Here is a 23569-nt window from a genome sequence, read left to right as displayed (position 1 = left end):
TTATAACAAACTATGTAATAATTCAATTCAACCTACTATCTATCCATAATTATATCCCTGAATTATACCTAGCTATCTATCTACATACCTTGGTGGTTTAGCTCCGCCCACTTCTGGCATCAGAGTCCACCAACTGCTCTTGCCAGTTCCTTCGTTGTTGATCTTGACAAACTTGTTGTGCAAAGATAGATTGTGCCGGATTGAGTTCTGAAATTGAAAATAGTTTCAATCTTTTTGACAAATTCATAAAAATCACAATTATGATTTGTTTTCTCTTGCAAGAAATTTTTCTCCCTATAAGAAAACCGAAAATATGTATCTAAGTCCGTAATTATGTACGCTATAATCTCAATAACTACTGAACCTATTGATTTTCCATTTACAGGGAAGCTTTCCATGTGTTTTGCAATTATTTGTCCATAATAATTGTAAGTAGCTCAGCCCTTCAAATGAAAAGGGCTAACAATTATACTTTCTATTTCTAATACTTTTTTTAAAAAGAATAGATTTTAAAATGTGCGCTGAATTAATTAAAAGAAAATTTACGCATTTACCTCCTTAATTTTATATAAAAAAATCCCAAATTTTATTTTGCATAAAACATGCATTTGTTTAAATATTGATAAATTTATTTTTAATTTATCATATGAAGATAAAAAGCTTTTCTTTATATTTTTATTGTTCTATAGATTAGACATTCATGTTTATGACTATTAATAGATTAAATTAATTCTAAATACAATAGTCTAAATAAAACATGTATGTTACTTCTTTTAATTGGGTTAGGTCTACCACTGCAGGAATCTAATCCAAACTTAATCTAAAGTAAGCAACAAATTACATTTTTTCTCTAAAAATTTACTTTTTTTTTTGTATATATTTGATTTTAAGTGAAGCAGCATATTTAAGATTTTTTCCTTATGCAAAATGTTATTAAATTGTCTCTCCCTAATACTAAGTTATGGAGAGGATATTGGAATGTGAATTAAACTGGTTTTATAAACATGCTCACTCATTCATTTGCTACGAAACTTTGAAAATTTTCAATCAAATCTTGATTGATTAATTCTTCACTAGCAGTGTCCAAACATTTTAACCAATAATTAAATCTACAGAATAAGGAACTTTTTATCATTAATGAATTTACATCAATTTGTTGTACGCTGCCTTATCCCTTAAGATCCTTAAAATCTAATTCTTATCGAATAATGATACTTGGATGTTGGATTACATTTTCGCCTACTCTAATAAAATTGCCCTTCCAGCGGGCTAATATAGCGATACCCCTCTTTTACTAAAACAAAGTAAAAAATGAATGAGGACTAAAGTAGCAACCTAAATTGACGACAAAATTTTCCCTGTCATAATATCCACACATTATATTAAATCCATTATATTTCTCCTCCCGACCTAAAAAAGATGATCGCAATATGTCAACAAAAGCAATAAATCATTCATTTTTTTATTTATTGACATATACTGTAAAAAATTGAATTAAAAAAAAATTAAATATATTTTTTTATACATTACTTACTTATGCATTTCATTGTACAATATAGTAAATTAATTTTATTTAGTTGTTCAATTCCTATTTCTGTATAAACAAGGATGACAACATCCATAAAAGCAAAACACTAAAATCAGAAGGAAGGACAAACAAACAATAACTCTTATAGAGAATGTCAGAACTTAATGAGCAAGAACACAAATTTGTTGAAAAAAATTGTGTAAATACAGGATTCAGTAAAAGGACATACTTCATTTAAAATATAATAATGTATCTTGTTGTTCTAGGAATCATCATCTGAAATATCAGATAAATAGGATAATCAAATCATACAAAATTGTGTTGTCAAAAAGTTAAAAGTTGGAATAACGGACTGATTTATAGGCGAGGTCCATATTAGCAACCTAAATTGACGACAATATCCACAAATATTCTATATCCATTGCTAGAATAAATCTTAAATAAAGTCTTTGGCTTTGTTCGTCCTTTGCTTTTTTAGAGTAAAATCTTGCATTGATTGTGGATTTTAAAATGCACAGAAAGAAACTTCCATATGGGCAATATATAATGTGTTTAGTCATTGATTACTTATTATAAGAGAAGATTTTCCTCAATACAGAATTATTATTTTTGGTATAAATTCCTTTTCAATATATCTTAACAGTATTTGGTCCTAACTTTCATAGAAATGACAATTTATAAGTATGACGTCATCCTTGCTTTTTCGGAAATATAAATTCTAAAATAACAAGGATGACAACATCCATAAAAGCAAAGCACTGAAACGGTAGGACAAACGGACATTAACACTTGTATAGTATCTAAACTGAAAAATCGGAACATAAATTATAAATGTCGAATCAAAATTGTAGGTAAATTTGTTGAAAAACTGCTTAAAAATAGGATAATGTTTATGGACATACTTACATTTTTGGACTTGATTATAGAGTTGCTTCGCTTATGATATTGTTCTTTGTTGTCCCAGGAATCAATATACCAAAAATCAGATCAAACGGATAATTAAAACAATTGAAAATTTGTTGTTAAAAAAGTAGAAAAATCAACATGTTTAAAATGGACGTACGGACATTCTGGTAATTATTATAGAGTTGCTACGCTTTCTAAATCGTACCCAACTACTACAGGAATCATCATGCAAAGTTTGAAATCGATAGGACAATTCTAACATGCCAAAATTACGAATGAAAGCTATCTATCTCGGACGGACGGACGGACGGACGGACGGACCGACCCTAATTATAGAAAAGCTTCGCTCTTAAAAATGCAAAAATCTTAACTTACAAATAGATAGTTCTAAAAATATTTTACCTTTATTTTAGGGGGGTTGGGTTACCTTTTTCCCCTCTCCCTCCCATGGAAGTTAATCTGTCCTATTATCTAGTGAGCCATAGGCGTCCAAGGGGGGGGGGGTAATGGGGCGATTACCCCCCCCTTAAAAAAATTTTACCCCCCCCAAAATAAAAAGCTTGGACGCCCCTGTAGTGAGCGTTTAATATAATTTTTTTTAGTTTTACGAATGAAAAGGGGGAATATTTCTTCAAGGACCAAGCAAGTTTTCCCCAAAATAGATGTTTTCGGGAAAGCAGCACCTTTTTGTGATATATTCATTCTAAGTTTGTCCCTTTTCAAGGCATTATCTACGTTTATGTTAGGGTTACATAACTCCTTATCTGGGTCAAAGTTCGTGTTTTATATCTTTCCAATATGTTGCACAAACTTATAAAGCATCTACGTACTAACAAAAATAATAGTAATTATTTCATTGTCTTTAACAAAATTTTAAAATTTTATTTGGTAATAGAATCCATTAGACTAGGCTTTTTTCGTCTTAAAGAGAGGGCTCGGCCGCCGCGCATAAGTCACCAATAAAAACAGATTTAGGTACTTCCAAATATATATAACAGGCTGATTTTTGAATATAAATTTTTATATTGTTGCAGCTTATTGCTGGTTTGCCCATGGATGTGATAAATACTGAAAAAAAGACAGAAAACTCATGGATCTAAAAGGATAAGACAAATTGATAATAGCCGATAAATTGATGTACATCCCCAATGATGAAAACCAAAATAACCCATTCTGTAGTAAAAAATTAGTGGTTGAAACGTTAGAGTACTCAACTTAATAAACCAACCAATCAAATTCAGTAAAAGTGCCCAGAGTTCTGAAGCCAACGAATAAGAAAACGTTATTATAAAACTTGGGGGCTAGTGCAATAACTAGCCCATTGTCCCCTCTCTCTCTCTGGCTTAATGCTGATATAAAAAAACAGAAAACAAATAATCAATTTTTTAAAGACTTATTCCGTATTTGAGTTATATTGTAAGCAAAAAAAGTATTTATTCTCAAATTAATAAATTTTAATTTGATATAATGAGATAAACTGCAGATATTTTTAGTAGACAGTTAAGAGACACTTTTTCATCAACATATAGTTTATTTCGTTTTTGTACACTTTTTGGAATTGTAGTAAATTTATAAAATATACATATGTAAACATGTGCAAAACGAGGATGACATTATTCATAAATAGTAAATCTAATCCTATTATATAAAGTAGTAAGGGTTTCTGTCTGTAGCTCAAGATGTAGCTATCAACCGATTAAGTTCTTTAATTTATTGGAATTATGAAATTGGTTCTGGGATGGTTTTAGGCTATTTTATTTTTAGATTTTAGAATCAGGATGGTTTTAGGCTGTTTTTCTACCCATCTCATCCCCTTTGATTACAGCGAAACCTATGTCTTGATATAAATCCTAATCCCAACATTACAGACAGACAGACAGACAGACTAGAGTAGTTGCTCAGTGTAAAAGATATTCAGACGGACAATGTGAGTTATATAGTGGTCGCTTGGAGGCAATATAAAAATTTGTCTTTCAAAAATCTAATTCTAATGCCCGTCATTACGTACCGAAAAACCGGCTTAACACAATAACACATGGTAAATTTTCAGTCGTATATCTTGAATAGAAGCCGAGAAATTGACCATACCGTTTCTAACTGACAGACGGTCAGTATGAAAAATAAGTAAAGTTCATGTTAAATTTTGATAAAAAATGAAATAAATAAATTTCAAACAGTTGAAAAGATGTTCATAAAATTTAATAAAATCTGTCTTTTAAATTTTTATATCTTTTAATATTACGAACATATTACGCAAATAAAATCGTCTAATTAATCCAATTATCTGTATTGCGTTTTATGTACAAAATTGCGAAGGCCATTTTTAGGACCTTGACTAGAGCTAAAAAGAACTTTATAGTTTAGACAAAAAAAAGTGTAAATATTTATTGATCGGAAAATCATTGTACTTTTTAACTGATAAGGAGATAAAGATGCCTAACGATATTTTATAAATTAAATGCATACCTAGTTTCATGCACTTTATTCGATTTTCCAGTATGGTTCGAAATCTATTAATATCCGCTAGATGAGTACCGGATCTCGTCCATACTGAAATATCATGTATAGGCTCGTCTCCACGAATTCGATGGCTAACAAAACTGGTGTTAATCTTATAACTTTTCATTTAAACATCCGTGGAAATCTGTCTATAATAAGATGCGATAAATAACTACAAGTGAATGTATACTGGGTTTTAAAATTTATTCCATTTTCCTTATAAATAACTAATTAATATTCAGAAAATTATCAATTGAATCAAATTATATGGTACAGTTCCAGATAGTTATGCAATAATATAATTTGCATGAAATGTGTTCAGGTGTCAAATAATTATGCAGTTATATAAATGTGCATTTTATGCGTCTTATAATAAAGACAGACAACATCCATAAAAGCGAAGCTCTGAAACCGTAGGACAAACGAACATTAACACTTTTAGAATGTCAGAACTGAAAAAACAGAACATAAATTTTTAAGTTTAAACAAAATAGTAAGTATTAAAATTATACATGATTCTGTTTAAGGACGTAAATTTTTAGGACTTAATTATAGAGATTCTTCGCTTATAACATTGTACCTTGTTGTAATAGGAATCAGTATTCAAAAAATCCGATGAAAAGGATAGTTATATCACATGGAAAAATTTTGTTAAAATGGTTAAAAAGCACCAAGTTTGAAAGGGACATAAGGCTTTTGAAAGTTTAGTAACGAAACATTTCTATGATTCCAAATGTCTCTTGTTCAGCTACGCTTAGGGGAAGAAACATAATTTACTCGGCGGCTATTCACAATGGCATAGACTAGAAATAAAGTATTACCAAACTTTACCAATAAACTGTAAAGAGATATGATAAATATACAACCAAAATAACAAGTTAATGTTGAAATTCAAATCCTTCTCGTTCCTTCTTGAATATTAAATGAATTTGAAAATTTTGAAGATATATTTTAATTTCCTTATCAGGATGATGTTTTTATATGTCGTCTTTATGACAGGTTATTATATTATGAATATATTTCTTAAATTATGTATATAAAAAAATATTGTACAATAATATCAAATTAAATTAAAAATAATTTATTTTTTATGTTTTTTTTGTTCCAAAATCATCCCTGCACTAAAGAAAGAAACATGTGTGTTTTGTTTTACAAAGCAGACTAAATATATTATGATAATATACAACGTCTCTTTGTGAGTTCATATTTATAATATTGATTTTTATAAATGAATTAATGAAAAAATATTTGTTTGAAATTTGACTAAATATCATATCGTATAATTTACTTAACCCTTTTATTTAACAACCTTTGTTTTTAGGTCCTTTTTATTTAAATATTTCAAACAGCTGCCTTTTTTTTATCTTTAAAGTTAGAAAAAAAATTTTTTCAGAAGATGTTTATCTTTATTATTATTTTATATTAGAAATCTCAAAATTTATTAGCGGAACCATAAAATATTTTGAATTTGGGCTGTGGTAAAAAATCTTGATAGTGGACATAAAAATGCATATGAAGCTCTCTAAATTTTTTTTAGGATTATTTTTTTTGGGGGGGGGGATATTCACCCCCCAATTAAAAAACTGTTTGGGGGGGTAAATTTTATATGGGGGGGGGGGGAATAATCACCCCTTTACCCCCTCCCCTTGGACATCCTTGTAGTTGTTACAAAATGGGTGAAATTGCACCACAGTTCTGATCCCACAATGTAAAAATTTCAAGTTAGTTTGAAACAGCATTTTGACACTCCCAGTATCATTTTACCCACAAACCCGTCGCATTACTATTTTTTTTTAATTTGAATCCCAAAATAAAGCTTGAATGTCTTTGATTTTTTTATCCTTATATAAAAGTATCATGATAACTATTTATCTATTTGTCTCAAAGAATCTCGCTAACTGCTAGACAGATATGGTTTTTCTTTACATTAAAGCTTTTTATATGTCCTGGCAATGTTTATAACTATTTTGGGAAGGGTGCCTCCACCATATAAAAATTGCTCCTGAACAAAAAATAACCCTCTAAAAATTTTGAAAAACAATCATCTTAAGTATAGTTAGGACTCTCCACCATTCTTGATAATTAAATAGTCGTTAACTATGTTTAATTTGCATTTTTAAAAAAGACAAGTAAAATATCCTACTTTAATGCTACTTTTATGAAGTTATCTTAAACCTTTTCCAAAAGTTTATTTTATAAAACTATTTTATTTTCCATTGATTTTATTGATTATATAGGTTCAAAATATTAAAAGTATTTTTTAAAGGCTATAGATTAATTTTGATTAATTCCGATTTTTAATTTTTTAAATTTTTTTAATTTTTTTCAAATCTGAAAGAATATGCATGTCTTTTCAAAGAATAGATTAAATAAAAAACGAAATGAAACATATTCAGGCTATCAAAAAGCAAAAAATATTCTTTTTTACCATTAAATCGCAAATATTTAAAATCATTAGATTTTAAGCTTATTTTGCATGGAAACACATTTTTTCAGTTATTTCTTCTCAACAATGGATCTTAAATGATTATTACTGAAAACTTTTATGAAAATGTTATTAACAAAAACTTCAAATAAAGGAAATAATTGCCGTTTGCGAAAATGTGTGCAAAAAGTTGCCAATATCTTGTTAGAAGGGACTTAATAGATTTTAATTCTTACTGCTTACGACTCAGTGGACTATAAACTATTAGAAAAGTATCACTTTAAAGTGAAATTTTGAGGGTCAACTTTTTTTCTTTTAAAATTCGCAGTGTATTTAGGATAGTTGGCCGATTTTTTTTGCTAAGTTTGCATTAATTGAAATTAGATTTATTACGTCAATATAACAAAGTTATGATAAAAGTGCATGTGCACCTAACATGCATTTTGAAATTTAAAAGACATATATAAATCTGTAAACTGCGCATGATCACCAGGGATCTAAAGTGATAAAACAATGGACGATAAATTTTTGTACATCCCAATGATAATTTACAAAATCATCTCTACAGTAGATTAAAATCAGTTTTTAAAATGTTTGAACACTCAACATACTGGGCCAACCAATCAAAATTCTCTATAGTCACCAAGTTAAAAGTCAACTAATGAGAATACGTTATTATAAAACTTTGGGGAATAGTGTAATAAAGAGCCCATTGTCCCATCTCTCTGAATGATCACCAAGTTTTTGTCAAAGAATTCATATTCCTATTTTACTTATTTAATATCTACCTCCCCCCCCCCCCCCCCCAACTTCATTATTATACACAAAAAGGGGTTTCTAAAGACTTCATTGGAACTTATTGGATAATTCTATTAGACTTCTCCGATGTTCACCAAGGCCATATGATATTAATAATATTCAGCTTGGCACAAATCAATCACCACCTTCCTCATGTTCTTTCAACTAACTCGATTCTTTTTCACTAGCGACATATAGACCAGAAACTAAAGGGATAAGACAATGTCCGATAAATTGATGTACATTCCCAATGATGATACATAAAATTACCCCTTCTGTAGATTATAATTAGCGGTTTAAACGTTTGGACCCTCAACCAAGTCCCCAAAGTTGTTAGGACAGTGAATAAGAACACGTTACCATAAAACTTTGGGGACTACAGTAATAATAAGCCAATGCCCCCTCCTCCTTCATCCCTGCTTATCAACAATTTACACATTATGATAAAAAAAATTGTAAAAAAATAAGATGCATTTTTGACACTTCTTTATTTAAATAGATTTTCCATTTTTTGGCTAAAAATATTTTGATTAAGTTTTACAAATTTATTTACGTAAATTTTCTAGAGATATAAAGAGAGATATAAAGAGATAGCATTTCTTTAGATAGGGAGGTGACTGTAAACTAGTACCCATAGTTTATGACCCCGTTTTCTCATTCGATGCAATTAAAACTTTGGATACCTTTATCAAATTGTGGTTCCAAACAAGCAGCAATGTCAAAAATTTTCAACCAATAGTTTTAATGTAAAAAAGGGGCAATTGGATTACCATCACTGAGGACTGTATTGTTTTATCGACCATTGTCTGATCCCTCAAGTTCTCTGCTTTTTGTAGTGCATATGAACTTATTTATTGTATTAAGACAAGTCTAAACCAATATGTATGAATTGGTATGAAAACTAAATTCCAATAAAAGTTAAAGGTTACTTTTATTGGTTAACCTAAAATGATGATGGCAAAAGTTATAATGGAGTTTAAAGAAACTTATCAATGACCTTTGGTCTTTTGTACGATTGATTAATTTTAATAATATCCCGTTTCAACTTGACCATTTGCTATGAAAATAATGCTGCTGATACTTTATGACATGTGACGTTTATGACTTTTTTTTTTAAAAAGCGAAGCATTACTAAAATTAACTTTGTATGTCTGTCCCTAACGCTGTGAAGGAAATGTCTTTTTTTGTGAAGATTCCTAAGAATATTCATTATTACTTGGTCCGCCGTTCAAGACATTAATATTTTTCTGAAGGTTTTGTGATTTAATACTCTTAAATCCTTTTTCAAATTTCTTTTCTTCCTCTCTCTTTTTTATGAAAAATGTACATCTGCTCTTTGAATCACTTTGTCCGTATGTCCATCGATGATTTTTGTGCGATGGATGATGCAATCCTTGTTTTTAAAAGCGAGGCTTTTCTATAATTAGGGTCGGTCCGTCCGTACGTCCGTCCGAGAAGGATAGCTTTTTTCGTTAATTTAGGCATGTTAGAATTGTCTTATAGATTTCAAACTGTGCATGGTTGTTTCTGTAGTAGTTCGAAACGATTTAAAAAGCGTAGCAACTCTGAAATCATTACCAGAAAATCCGTACGTCAATTTTAAATATGTTGATTTGTTTTACTTTTTTCAACAACAAATTTTTATATGATCTAATTATCCGATTGATCTGATTTTTGGTATATTCATGGGACAACAAAGAACAATATTATAAGCGAAGCAACTCTATAATCAAGTCCTAAAAATGTAAGTGTGTCCATAAACATTATCCTGTATCAAGCAGTTTTTCAACAAATTTACTTACAATTTTGCTTCGACTCTAATACATTTATATTCTGATTGTTCAGTTCTGACACTACAAAAGTGTTAATGTCTGTCTTACTATTTGAGTGCTTCGCTTTTGTGGATGTTGTCATCCTTGTTTTTTAGTATATTTATTCATGTTATAAAATGTTATCTCTGAACTTGGAACATAAGAAACTCCACTTGACACTCAATGTAAGATATCTAAATTTATTTAAACAATTATTAACTAATAAAAATGTATTTTTTCATTGCTGGATCTAGTACAGTTCACGTTAAAAAAAAAACAAGACTGCTTCGCGCAGCTAAGTGAGTTGCGAGAAAAATTTGAATTATGGAGTTATGACAATAAATTATGCCTTTTGACCGGAAGCAACGTTTTATGTGTTTTTTTATGTTTTCTAATGCATAATTAAAAAGAACTTTCCTTTTGTGATAGGTTTTGGTACAATGTATTCCTTTTCAACAATATTAGATGTTTATTTAAATTTTTTTTACTTAATCTCTATTTTTGCTTAAAATGCATAAAATTGTTACATAATCTTAATATTTTCACCTTAATTCAGAAATTGTGTGACAAAATTTTCAAAGATGTTTATCTTAACAGACAACCAAAAAAGAACCTAATTTTGGTACAACCCAACTAAAATCAAAAGAATTTAGCAATTTAGATTGAGAAATTAACGATTGGAAAAAATTTGTGCTTTTCCATGTAAAATCATGTTTTTCAAAAATATGAAATAAACCATCTTAAAAAGGATTGTCCTTTTTTCTGACAGTCTTTTTAAAAAGAGTGGAAATCTGATTTTAAGCTTATCTAATATTTTGTTTATATAATAATTATTTTATTTTATCTATGTCTCAACAGAAATTGGGCGTTTTTGATTCTAAGAAATGATTTTAAACACATTTTTAAAAGTGTTAGTTAGGAGGCATAAGAAAAAACTAACCCCCTTTATCATCAATTTATTTTAAAAGTGAGGTATGGGACCCTCTCCCAGTCCTCATTAAGTACTTTGTGTGAAAGCACCATAAAGATATTACTGACATTTAAATTTTAGTATTGAATCAACTCCAAAAAAAACGTCTATTTATTAAGAACTGACAAATTTAATGTTTTTGAAGATCTAGAAGCTGTGATATAGGTGCAACCTTTAGGACAATTAAACTCTAAACTAACAGAGATCTAAAGGGATAAGACAATAGCCAATAAATTAATGTACATCCCCAATATAAATACACAAAATTAACCCTTCTGTAGATTACAATAATTGGATGAAATGTTTGGACGTTTAACTTAATAATCCAACTAATCAAGATTTATTGAAAGTCCCCAAAGTTGTTAAGTCAATGAATAAGAAAACATTATCTTAAAACTTTGGGGACATGTGTAATAGGGCGGGTTCATATTGGAATTAGACAAAGAGGGGATATGCAACAGATAAAATTAACCTTAAAAACATTTCTGACCGAAAAAAAAACTTTAAAAAATGAGTTTTAGAGCGCGACCACTAAAAAATATATTTCATTACTTATTAATATGCAAAGACGACATTCAGTTCAGTTCAGAGAGTCGGGCTGAGAACACGCATTTTGCAAGCTCTCCCCGCCCTACCCCATGTGTTAAGCTCAGTTCTACCTTCCCCCTCTCTCTCAACTAGTTCCCCTCTCCCCACTGCCCGTGGTCACTCCGCAGTTGGAGGAAAGGGAAGACACTGTAGCCAGAGGGCACCTCGTATTTAGGCCTGGCAATGTGTATGTGTTAACGTATCGGTCAATTGTTAACACAAAAAGTGAAAATAAAACATTAATGAATTAAAAAATCTAATTTTATGTGTAACCTAATCGCTTTAATTTAATTTAATGAACAATTTATAGTGAAAACACTCTCTAAATTTTTTGATAATTTATCGGTCTGGCAACATTTTACCGGCGCAAAGTACTCCCGACAAATAAGCTCTCCTATTGGCTAACATTTTTTCGCGTCCCACTATTGGTCAGCTGACACACACTCACTCAGCACCCTCGGATCCGCCATCTTCACTTCATCATGGCCTGTAGTACGTGTGACAACCCAGAATATTGGTCAAAATTTAAAACAAATTTGGACGCAGCTTTGGATGTTAAGTTTAAAGAATACGATGCGAATATAGCCAAGGTAAGGGATGAGCTTATCCATAGTACTTTTGCCAGTCATAAAACCGAAATAAACGATATTAAATTGAGAGTCTCAGATTTAAATGTTAAAATTCAATCTATCGAAGGTATTGAAAATTTCGTCGATGCTAAATCTGTTGCAAGTGAACAAAAAGCGATTAGGACCACGATTACACAACAAAAAGACTATTTAAACTCTGTCGAATCGTCGAGAGAAAATTTCGTAAAGTTTCAACTTCTACAAAACTCGATAAGAGAGCAAAGATGTCGCGATTGGAGTTGTAGAATAGTGAACTTTCAGCAGCCATGGAGCCGTGAAAATATCACTGAGTTTATAATATTCAGAAACATTATAAGGCCCACCCTTGAAGCCGCCGTTAAACGAGGGGAATTAGAATATATCCCCTCACATTTTTGTGATATCGTTGAGCGTGCTCATATGCTCCCATATACAAAGGGCCAGATCCCCGTTTTTATCTTTCGTTTTATGTCTAGATCCTACCTCGACGCGTGGATGAACAATAAGAAGGCTGTGCTTGACCGTTACAACGCCGAGATCAAGAGGTTCAACCCCAGGAATAACGCGTCACCGGTCCCGTTCTTTCCCAACAGATTAGTCCAGGCGAAACAAGATATGTCAGACCTCAATAGGAAGACCATGACCTTTGTATATGCCACCAACCAGATTTCGAGGGCCAAAGTCGCTGGCCAATATGTCCAATTTCAACTCAAGAACGGCAGCCGCTGGATACGCTGCCTTAACCCATTTGGCAAAGACCTGAAGGAAATGGCTCAACCCATACCTGGAAGCGAAGATTTTTTTCTGTCTGAAGCACCGCCAATCCTTCGTTTCAACAAGCTAACGCCTGAGGAAAGGAAAACATTCTTCTCGAACCAGGCTGATTTAACAGAAGATGACTTCCCAAGGCAGTTTAGTACAATTACTGCCCACCCAGCCAACACGATTCAACACAATTTAACGTCTGCCCCTGCCCCTGCTCTTGAGGACCTGGCTGTGTTTCCTCCCATAGTTTCTGCTGCAAGTAGTGCCGCAACTGCAACCGCCGCAACCGCCGCACATAGTGCCGCACATGCCGCCTTTGCACCAGCTACACAGTCAGCACCTGCCGCCGCCGCATCCGCCGCCGCCGCTGCCGAAGAATTCACTGCCGCATTCACTGCCGCACCTGCCGCCGCGCTCACCGCCGCACCCGCCGCCGTGACCGCCGCCATATCTACATCTACTGCCGCACTTGCCGCCGCGTCTGCCGCCGTACCTGCAGCATCTATTGCCGCACCTACCACCGCACACGCCGCCGCACTTGCCGCCGCGTCTGCCGCCACATCTGCCGCATCTGCCGCATCTGCACTTGCCGTTGACTCAGCACCTTCTGATCCTGTTGCCACGAGGGCATTCACCGTTGACTCAGCACCTTCTGATCCTGTTGCCACGAGGGCCAAAGCTAGAGAAAGCAAGAAAGCAACAAAGGCGGTAATCTCAACATGAGTTAAGTATCTTGTACAGCGAAAAAAGGTACCTAACTAAAAACATTCAGCATAGTTATTATTTTCGGAACGATTTGAATATTTTTGAGTTAATCCTGATCCATATGACGTAGACTTTATAGTAATAATAATAATATTATATAAACAATACTTAAATTTGCTAAAGCGTCTATGTCGCATATTAATCTTAAAACTATGATCTCAATCATTACCTCTGTTTTCTTTTCTTTTCTCTTTTTTTTTCCGCTGATTAGCATATAAAATATATGGAACTTGTATGAAAATGAGTAGGGGGAACTAAACTAGCTTTTAAATGTGTTGCCACCCCCAACACACACATAAACTAAACGCAATCAGAATAAACATAGTAAATATAGTAATTTTTTTCGTTTCAACGATAATATTTTGTATATTAACTATCTTTATTTATCCATTAATATCTACTGTGTTTCAGATGTCCATACTTGACGTTAAAACGATTCCTCCTGCGGTGCTCCTGGACCAGCTCGACTATGACAAACCTCCCTAATGAACAAATTAACCAGGATAACGGTAACTTAAACGATAACATTGGTCTAAATCTTATGAATCCGATTTACGGTGACTACTTTAACGACTTCGAAAATGAATTCGGAATAAATTGTGTTTTTTCAAGTGAACAAGGTATCGTACAAAAACTGAAAACATTCAATGAAAACCTTCTCAATATTTTTAGTATTAATTGTCAGTCATTACATTCTAAATATAATGATATTGTCTCCACTGTAGACTTCTTCAGACAACATGATATCCACTTAAATGTTCTGTGCTTTCAAGAATTATGGCTAAATAAGGATGTAAATATGGATTGCTATGGAATTAATAATTATGATTGGCATGTTAAACTCCGATCAAATAACAGGGGGGGAGGGGTGGGTATTCTAGTAAGCAAATATTATAAAGTAGACAAGCTATTTGATAAGTTCTCATTTAAAGAAAATATCCTTGAATCTATTTGCTTAAAAATTTCCTACAATGGTCTAAAGTTTTGTAAATTGAATTGCTACCGCCCACCCAATCAAAGCAATGCTGAAATCGAGGAATTTTTTGAACTTTTTTTAGACTTGATTGATAGAATAGCAGCATTAAATATACCTTACTTCATTGTGGGAGATTTCAATTTTGACCTTTTTAAAATAAGTAATATAAACAGTAATTCCATGAGAATTATTGAGTCTTTTTCTTTTAACGGTATTATAAATACTGTTACCAGAGCCACTAGAGTTACTAGAACCACTGCAACCCTTCTTGATTTGTTCGGGGTAGGTAACTTTATCCAAAACTTAATGTCATCTTTTGTTTTAACTTCAAAAATTTCCGATCACTTGCCAATTATTAATTCATTCCGAATAGACAAAGTAAATAAACCTAAACTTCCAGATTTTTTTGAAAAAAGAGAATTGAATGATGAAAACTTTGATGCCTTAAACTATGCACTCTACCACACTAACTGGAATCACGTTTTAAGTCAGGACAACACAAACATAGCTTACGATAACTTTATTTCAACCTTTTTGAGACTTTATAATGAAAAGTGTCCAGTTAGAAAAAAACGAAAAAACAAACGTACCCAGCCCCAGCAGCCTTTCATGTCAGATTACTTATTGCGTTGTAGATTGCATAGAGATATTTTGTACAGCAACTTTTTAAAAGATAAAACAATTGAGAATGAAAGTATTTACAATGTCTATAGGAATAATTACAATAGGCAAGTGAGAAGAGCAAAGATTGACTATTATAGAAAACAAATAAGAGATGCAAATGGGGATGGGAAAAAACTTTGGAAAACTCTTAAGGAAGTCATTGGGTTTAATAAGTCTTCCCCTGAGTGCACATACCTTCAAGTAGGCCCTAACAAAATTGAAAATGACCAAGAAATAGCTAACGAGTTTAATCGTTATTTTAGTCAAATTGGGTCTTCCCTAAGGCCTGAAATTCCTTCCACCCCCAAAAATTTCTTTGACTACTTACCACCCCCCTGTCAAGACTCCCTCTTCTTTGAACCATTGTACCCCTTCAAAGTTATTAATATTATTCGTAGCATCAAACCTAAGCGTTCCACAGACATCAATGATGTCTCGATGTATGTTCTGTCTCGCTGTGCTGATACCATTGCCACTCCCCTAACACATGTTTATAATTTATCACTTCAAAATGGCACTTTTCCTGAAAAAATGAAAACTTCTAAAATAGTTGTCCTTCACAAATCAGGTTCACTCAGCGAGGCAGATAATCATCGAGGCATTTCTCTCATTGATAACTTTTCCAAACCCATCGAAAAATATGTCTGTGATACGCTGGTTAAGTTTTTAGAGGATAGGTCTTTTTTTAGCAATCGCCAGTTTGGCTTCATGAAAGGGATCTCAACCTTTCACAATGTACTGAACTTAAGCACAATGATCACCCAAGCACTCAGTCGAAACGCTTCCTGCATGGCCATATTTTTGGACATAAGGAAGTGTTTCGACATGATAAATAGGGACATCCTTTTTAGCAAACTGGAGAATTCAGGGATAAGGGGGGTTGCACTCGAGTGGTTCCGTAGTTATTATTCAAATAGGAAGCAGCGTGTATTTTTTAAGGGCCTTTTCTCTTCTACTATTGAATTCATTATCATTGGCGTACTTCAGGGGTCAGTCCTGGGACCAATTCTTTTTTTGATTTTTATCAATGACCTAGTTTCATGCAGTGAAGAGATCCTAATCAATCTCTTTGCTGATGACGCAGTGGGCTTCATTGAAAAGCAGAATATTATTCAATTAATTAACCTTGCAAGGGAGCTTGTCCCCAGACTGACCCAATGGTACAATGCCAATAAGCTTCTCATACACCCCCGCAAGACCAAATGTATGGTCTTTTCCTCCCCCCGAGAGATACTCACCCCCGCTGAGCTCGCTGCTAAGACCAACTTCGAAGTTTATGTAAACATGAACAATCACAATGAAAATGATGAGTCAAAAATCACTAAGTTGGATCTTGTGAGCGGTACCAACGAGGGTAGTATCAAACATTTAGGAATTCAATTAGACGAAAAAATGAAGTTTTCTTATCATCTTGAAAAAGTCTATAGCAAAGTGTCTAAAATAATTTATAGTATGAAAGTAATGCGTCATTTGTTGGACAAGAAACACCTAAAGCTACTCTATACGTCTTACATTAAGTCGAATATCGAATATTGTTGTCTCCTGTTCACTGCCTGCCCTATGTATCTGTTAGCACCAATTATTAAGCTACAAAAGCAAGCCATTAGAATAATCGAAAACCTGCCAAGTAGAGCTCACACAGCTGAATTTTTTAAATCTAATGGCATACTTCCATTCAATCTATTAATTGAATTCAATGTTTGTAAATTCATGCACGCCTATAAATCAGGCATTTTTCCCAAAATCTTTGAAAACACTTGGAACTTTGTTCAAGACAGACATACGTATGGCACAAGGAACAGGAACAACTTTGCTTACGAACCGGGCACCAATAGAAACTTTCTCCTGCACGCCCCTCTTAACTCTTTCCCAACTATTTTTAACAACCTTCCACTTGAAATTAAACTAATTGATAATAAAAATATTTTCAAGCAAAAATGTTTTACTTATTACCTAAACAAGATTGAGTTTTAAAATGCAAATAATTTTTTTCTTTTTTCTTCCCTTTACTCAAAAAAAATGTTTTACTAATGTTAAAACTCAGCTCTTTTGGATTTTTGAATTTGAATTTTTGTTTTAACTAAGTTTCTATCCGTACTTTTTAGTACTTTTTAGTACTTTTTAGCCCTCGACTTTCTGTAAGCATTAAACTACTTTGTTAAAATTCAATAATACAACATTTCCTTAACCTCAAATCACACCGAATAGGTTCCGTAGGAACCGACACACATACCCTAGTATAGAGTAGCTTGACATAGTTTGTTTTTTATCCATTTTACTGTTTTACATTTTACATTTGACCTTATATTAATTTATCTAGTAGCTAGCGTATCGCGCAACCTCTATCTATATAATAAAATAACAAAGTTTTGGTTGAATTTTGGCCGAAAATATATTTATTTATTTAAATTTAGATATCGAAATTTATTATGATGACTATCGCAGACTGGTTAAGCTCATGAATAGTGGGCATAGCCATCTACTCGTCGTAGTCGCTGGAGTCGTCGACGCCGTCTGGCTCCTGATGGAGTAGCTCCTCCAGAAGGTCCTGCTGGACGGTGACCAGGCGGTCCATTGTGGCGATGGCATCCATGTTGGCCTGGAAGGAACGGGCGTACGTGGGCATTACTGATATTAACCTCACGACTAACCCATAGTTGGAATACATCATGCGGAGGACTTCCTCATCGATGGCATCGTTGCGGAATCTCCGCCACATCAGCATGTCGCCCTCGTGCACAACGCCCATCAACCTGCGCTTGACCATAAACCAGAGGTCCAGACAGCGCCTGTCTACCCCCGGAAATGGGAGTAGATCAGGCACTGCCGCGAGGTTTAGCAGCTGCTGGACGCCGTGCACGGGTACAGGATCATCGACTTCATCGCTAGAATTGAGCATAGCAATGAGCTCCTGCACCTGATCATGGAGGGGAACATTTTCCTCACCTCCAGCCTCCTCCGGAATTTCCGGCGCCCCGTCTGGTATAGCACCTTGGCCTTGTCCTACTTCTTCTTCTTGATCTGACATCTTGGAAACAATTGAACCTTGACCTTACATACCCCATATTTATACCCCCTTTGTGTTTTAATACCATGCATTATGCAATCTTTAATTCAAATTATTAATTAGTAATAACACTTTCCCCACTTCCGCTTCCCGCTCAAATTTCCCCTATGCTTCACAACCAATTGTTTCACTCCCGCCCTTTTTTTCTTTTATTCTGCTGTGCTATACCAGGAAACCACTCTTCCCCACACCCCCCCCCCCCCCCTATGCACATACCAAACGATAAGCGCCGCTCCGTCTGTCTGGCTGGTAGCCACGACCGCGCACAAACCACTCACCACGCCCCATTTTCTTCTCTTCGTTTTCCCCCCCTCCTCCCCAATACCTTTTCAATTCCTTGATTTCTCTCCCTTAATTAACTAGTCTCTCACTTCATCAACCTATATTTTTTATCCTTATTTTTTTGATGCTAATACAAGATTATTCCATAGCAACATATTAATATATTAACAGACATCCTATTGCTTTATACATTTTTCAAATAATAAAAAGAAAGTTCATAACAAGATATCTAGGATTTATTATTTATTAATTAAAACAAATAATTTAAATTATATTTTTACAAATTTTTCAAGTTTTTTTTTCAAAATTTTCAAATTTTAAAGTATTATTTCTCACAAAACAGTTTTTTTTTTTTAATATAGCCATATCAGACACATCTTGTAACGATTTTGCAGCTTTTTTTTCTGTTGATTATTGTTGTTTTTTGTGGATGTTTGCGGATGTTTTCTCGGATATTTTTGCGGATATCTTGTATATGAAGTCGCAGAGAACTTGACCATAACTGGTCCCGACCGGTAATGGCCACTTTCTGGAGCTACAGTTGGAGACAGGCCCCCTCTTGTGTAGTTATCCGCTGAGCAATTTCACCTAATTTAGTTTCATGATACTCAAAGTCTTTGTTTGGGTTGTACAGAGTGAGTGCCAACTCGGTTTCTAAATAACCTTGATGGTATAGTAGACGGGCTACCTCACGACGCACTTCCTCACTGACATTGTCACCATTAACTATATTGAGAAGTCGTTGATATGTTATTGTCAATCTATTGCGTAGCGGCTGCCACATTTGTTGGTATTCTTCCTCTCCAAACATTTTCGTGCCTAAACAACAGTAAGATTAAAACTCCACTAAAAGCTAAGCTATGATAAAATTGTGCGCGCAATAGCACGCCACCTTCTTTTTATCTTTTATCTTACCATGACCCACTTTTACCCTTCCCTCTCAAAAAGTGAGATTAATGGATTAATGTAAACGTTTTTTTCGAGCACAAACCACTCTCCCCTCACCTCCCCCCCCCCCCCCTCTCCCACCCCCCTCATATTGATGCCCCATTCACAGCTATGCTGTGACCAGTTCTCAAAACATAAAAATCAGATTCCGGAGGAATCGAACCTTACACATCTAGGGATACATTCCCATTATCTCAAAATACCAAAATCAGATTCCGTAGGAATCGCACATGACCTATTTTTATTTTGTACATTTGTACATCAGAGGATTATTATATCCATTCTCAAGAAACAAAAATCAGATTCCGTAGGAATCGAAACCAATCATTACACCTTGTTCACTTAGGTACATGATAAGTTATATATTAGAGTATCTTATTTTATTCTTGGATTTTTGGATCGGACCAGCGTTATCGCGATATTTATCGTTATCCTGTAATTATTGGTGTGGAGATGTCCTTAGACCCGGACATAACTCCACTCTATAATGAAAATAATTTGTTACAAAGGAAACTGTCTAGGTAGAGCTGAAAAGGGATCACAACGGGAATAGCGACTTCTTTTGAAGGTTTTGGTTCCCTAATTGTTCCGAATTTATGCTTGGAGAAGTTGCAACTGATAGTAGGAGGATGTCTGAAATACACAGCAAGATATTGTATTATATCATTGTTAAGATTATTTATTATTTATTTGCACATATAACATTGTATCGGCTTGGCAAGCGTCAAAGTACACCAGTGGCTCCACAACCCTAAATGGGTTATGCCAACTATCTGGTACAATGTTGCATGGAATTTTTCTTGTAAAAATGTTATTTTTATCCTATTCGAACTGGCCTGGTAACTAGGTGGAGACGAAGTTCGGTCAATTCCATGCTAGGTACTTAATAATAGTTATTATGTATATTGCTATCAAACCTGCACCAAACATAACAAAAAAGAAGAATCAAACCAATCAAAGCATAGTAACTTAACGTATGATATATATCTAATAAAATATGTTGTACCTTTGAGGAAAATAAATCTTATCTTATCTTATCTTAATATTTTTTTAAAATCAGAACTATAGCTTCATGGTGCTCCCTGGAAAGGCCTTGAGGAGCTGAATCAGGAACTTTTGTCCGTTTCAAAATATCTTGTTCCTAGCCTTAGAAATCACTAAAAAACCACAAATTTTGAAGGTTTATTGAGAATTGTCTAATTTGTAGAGGTTTTTTAGACCTTCTCAGGCTAGGAACGAGATTTTTTGAAACGGTCAAAAGTCCCTGATTCTACTCCTCAATGCCTTTCCTGGGAGCACCATGAAGCCATAGTTCAGATTAAAAAAAAATTGACTCCCATTTACAAATAGCTATACAATTGAATGTCTGGTCGTCAGCGGTTTTAAGACTTAGGATAAATTTTAAATCATCCAGAGGTGTATTATACTCATACAAATCATTTGCAGATCCCCGCTTTGGCCTCAGAAAAAAATGTCCAAAATCGACCCACCCTAATGTGTAATAAACAGCTCAGTGTACCCCCTCTCTCTCTACACTAGAATTAAATAAAAACCAGTACTCATTAAAAGGCAGTAAAAGAAGATCTTTCTAGAAATTTAAAATACGTTTCTTATCGATAGTTTTTATGAGAAAGTGTTCCTTTGTGTGTTTTCACTAAATAGCAAAAAAAAATAAAAAAGAATGATAACATCCATAACAAGCTAAGAACATATGTATGTTTACAATAAGAAATTTTGCAGCATTATAAATGGATAGCGCAGAAAAATTATTTTAATAGAATTTTTTTTTTACAGTCGTTTATCTTAAATAGCAACCGATATTCTCTAGAAAAAAAACATCTAGAGCATTACCCACATATTGACGGACAAAATAAGTTCTAGAATTTTCGTGACAAACCAATTTGCTGAAACTACATAATATGCCTATTGGTGAAATAATACCCAGGGATCTAAAGGGGTAAGACAATGGCAGATAAATTGAAGTACAACCCCAATTATGATTCACAAACTTACTTCTGTTGTAGATTACAATTAGTGGTTGAAACGTTTGAACGCTTAACTTAATGAACCAACCAATCAAAATTAAATAAAAGTCCCCAAAGTTGTTTAGCTAAAGAATAAAACTTTGGGGACTAGTGTAATAAACACCCAATATCCCCTCACTTCCTGAATAGTACTATATTCATTGCTTAATTCATCTTATTTTATATGCTCTGATTTTTATGGAAGCTTACTCGATCGTATCAATTATTACACTTCAAATTAAAAAAATTGTTAAATTTCCAAGACAAATGAACATTTTTCCAAACTGGAGGTGTGTCTTTAAATCTAGTTTAAGGAGTGTTTTAACAATGACACATTTTTAATATCAATGTAGCAAAAAATTGTCTTTATTTGTCAGAATGGAATTTTAAATAGCACCAATTATATTAACTTAATATTTAAATGGACTTTAGGGTCAATGATAATTTGCCTTTTTTATCCATCTGTACTTTTTGTATTTTATTTCTCTATCCTTCTTTTTAATTACATACATACAATTTCAAATTTTTTCTATTTCTTTCTCTTTGGTAATAGGAGAATTGAGTATAAAATGATCTTAGAACTTTTCGTTTTATTCCTTATTTCTATAGGAATCATAATTAAAAGTTTACAATCAATAAAATGTTTCACAAGCCAAAATTAATGATGTAAGCAACCTTTAATAACCGACCTTAATTATAGAAATACTTTTAATAATTTTGTAATTGAAAGTTTTAAGATTTTATTTTTTAGCCAGTTTGAAGGACAATAATATGTCTTTATATCTTGAGGGCTTGAATGTGGGCCTATGATGATGTACAAAGTGGCAGGAATCTACAGGGATAGGACAAGGTTCGATAAATCAATGTACATCCCCAATGATAATACACAAAATTATCCCTTTATAAATTACAATTAGTGGTTGAAACGTTTGGACACTAAACTTAAAGGTACCCAAAGTTGCCAAGCGAACGATAAAAGAAAACATTATTATTAACTTTGGGGACTAGTGTAAAAAAACAGCCCAATGTCCCCTCCCTCCCTAACAAAGTGGGCATAGAAACTAGAACTAGTTCTCATTATCTATTTCAATTATCATACAACTTTTATAAACAAGAACATTCTTTTTCCATAGAAAATTTTTTGTTTTTGATAATTATATAACTCCGCGTCATAACTAAAGACGTTTAAAAGGTTTTTTTACTGCTGCTATGAAATTAAAAGACAGGGTAGGTGGAATGCCTTGGTCTAAAACAGAAGCATTTCATTACAATTCACAGTACAAATGTTATGCAATAAAAGAGTTTGTTTCTGTTGGGTGTTACTTTTCTAATACCCTGTTTGAACAGATATAGAGATTGGCTACCCTTAGCTATCCTTGTTTTAGCGTAATTAATAATAAAGGTAACTAAATACTTAATTCTGCATTGATGCCTTACCCTAACCAAAAACCCAACCCTCTCTCCAAAACTTTACTCTAGCCCCTTTTTGTATCTGAAATATGATTCTGTATTTCAATAAATTTACTTACAATTTTGTTTCGACATTTATACTTTTATATTAGGATTATTCGGTTCTGACACTCTAAAAGTGTTAATGTTCGTTTGTCCTACCGATCAGAGCCTCGCTTTTATGGATGTTGCCATCCTTATTTTTCAAGTAAAGCTGAAAGATTTAGAGAAACCATTGGAGAAAAAAAATTAGGGCATAACAGTTTGTCATCGGGTTCCATATTATTGTTCCTGCCTATTATGTTAACAACTCAAATCCAGAGTCGGTACAAGGCCTTCAATAGGTGCCCATAGTTTCTTACATCTCATGAGTCCTCTATATATCTTACTTTAATCTGCCTATCACGTACTTTTAGAGAAAATTCTAGTGTAGGAACTGCTAGGGTTTAAAGATTCGATATCTGAAACGTGCCATTAATATTTAGAAGGCAACATTC

General features: G+C 33.3%; 1 protein-coding gene across 2 annotated transcripts in view; it reads right to left on the bottom strand.

Moving 5' to 3' along the window:
* LOC145334962 (uncharacterized) overlaps nucleotides 1–23569 on the bottom strand; it is a 55846-nt gene that overhangs the window by 7975 nt on the left and 24302 nt on the right. For both annotated transcript variants that reach the window (XM_080180598.1, XM_080180599.1), the window contains exon 13: nucleotides 89–207. In XM_080180598.1, coding sequence (XP_080036724.1) covers nucleotides 89–207 — 119 coding nt within the window. The remainder of the gene's footprint in view (nucleotides 1–88; nucleotides 208–23569) is intronic.

Source organism: Acartia tonsa, chromosome 13 (assembly GCF_053477335.1).
Source record: "Acartia tonsa isolate MP-2025a chromosome 13, ASM5347733v1, whole genome shotgun sequence".
NCBI lineage: Eukaryota > Metazoa > Arthropoda > Copepoda > Calanoida > Acartiidae > Acartia > Acartia tonsa.
Note: the sequence above shows the minus strand (reverse complement) of the source record. Positions and strands in the feature narration are given on the sequence as shown.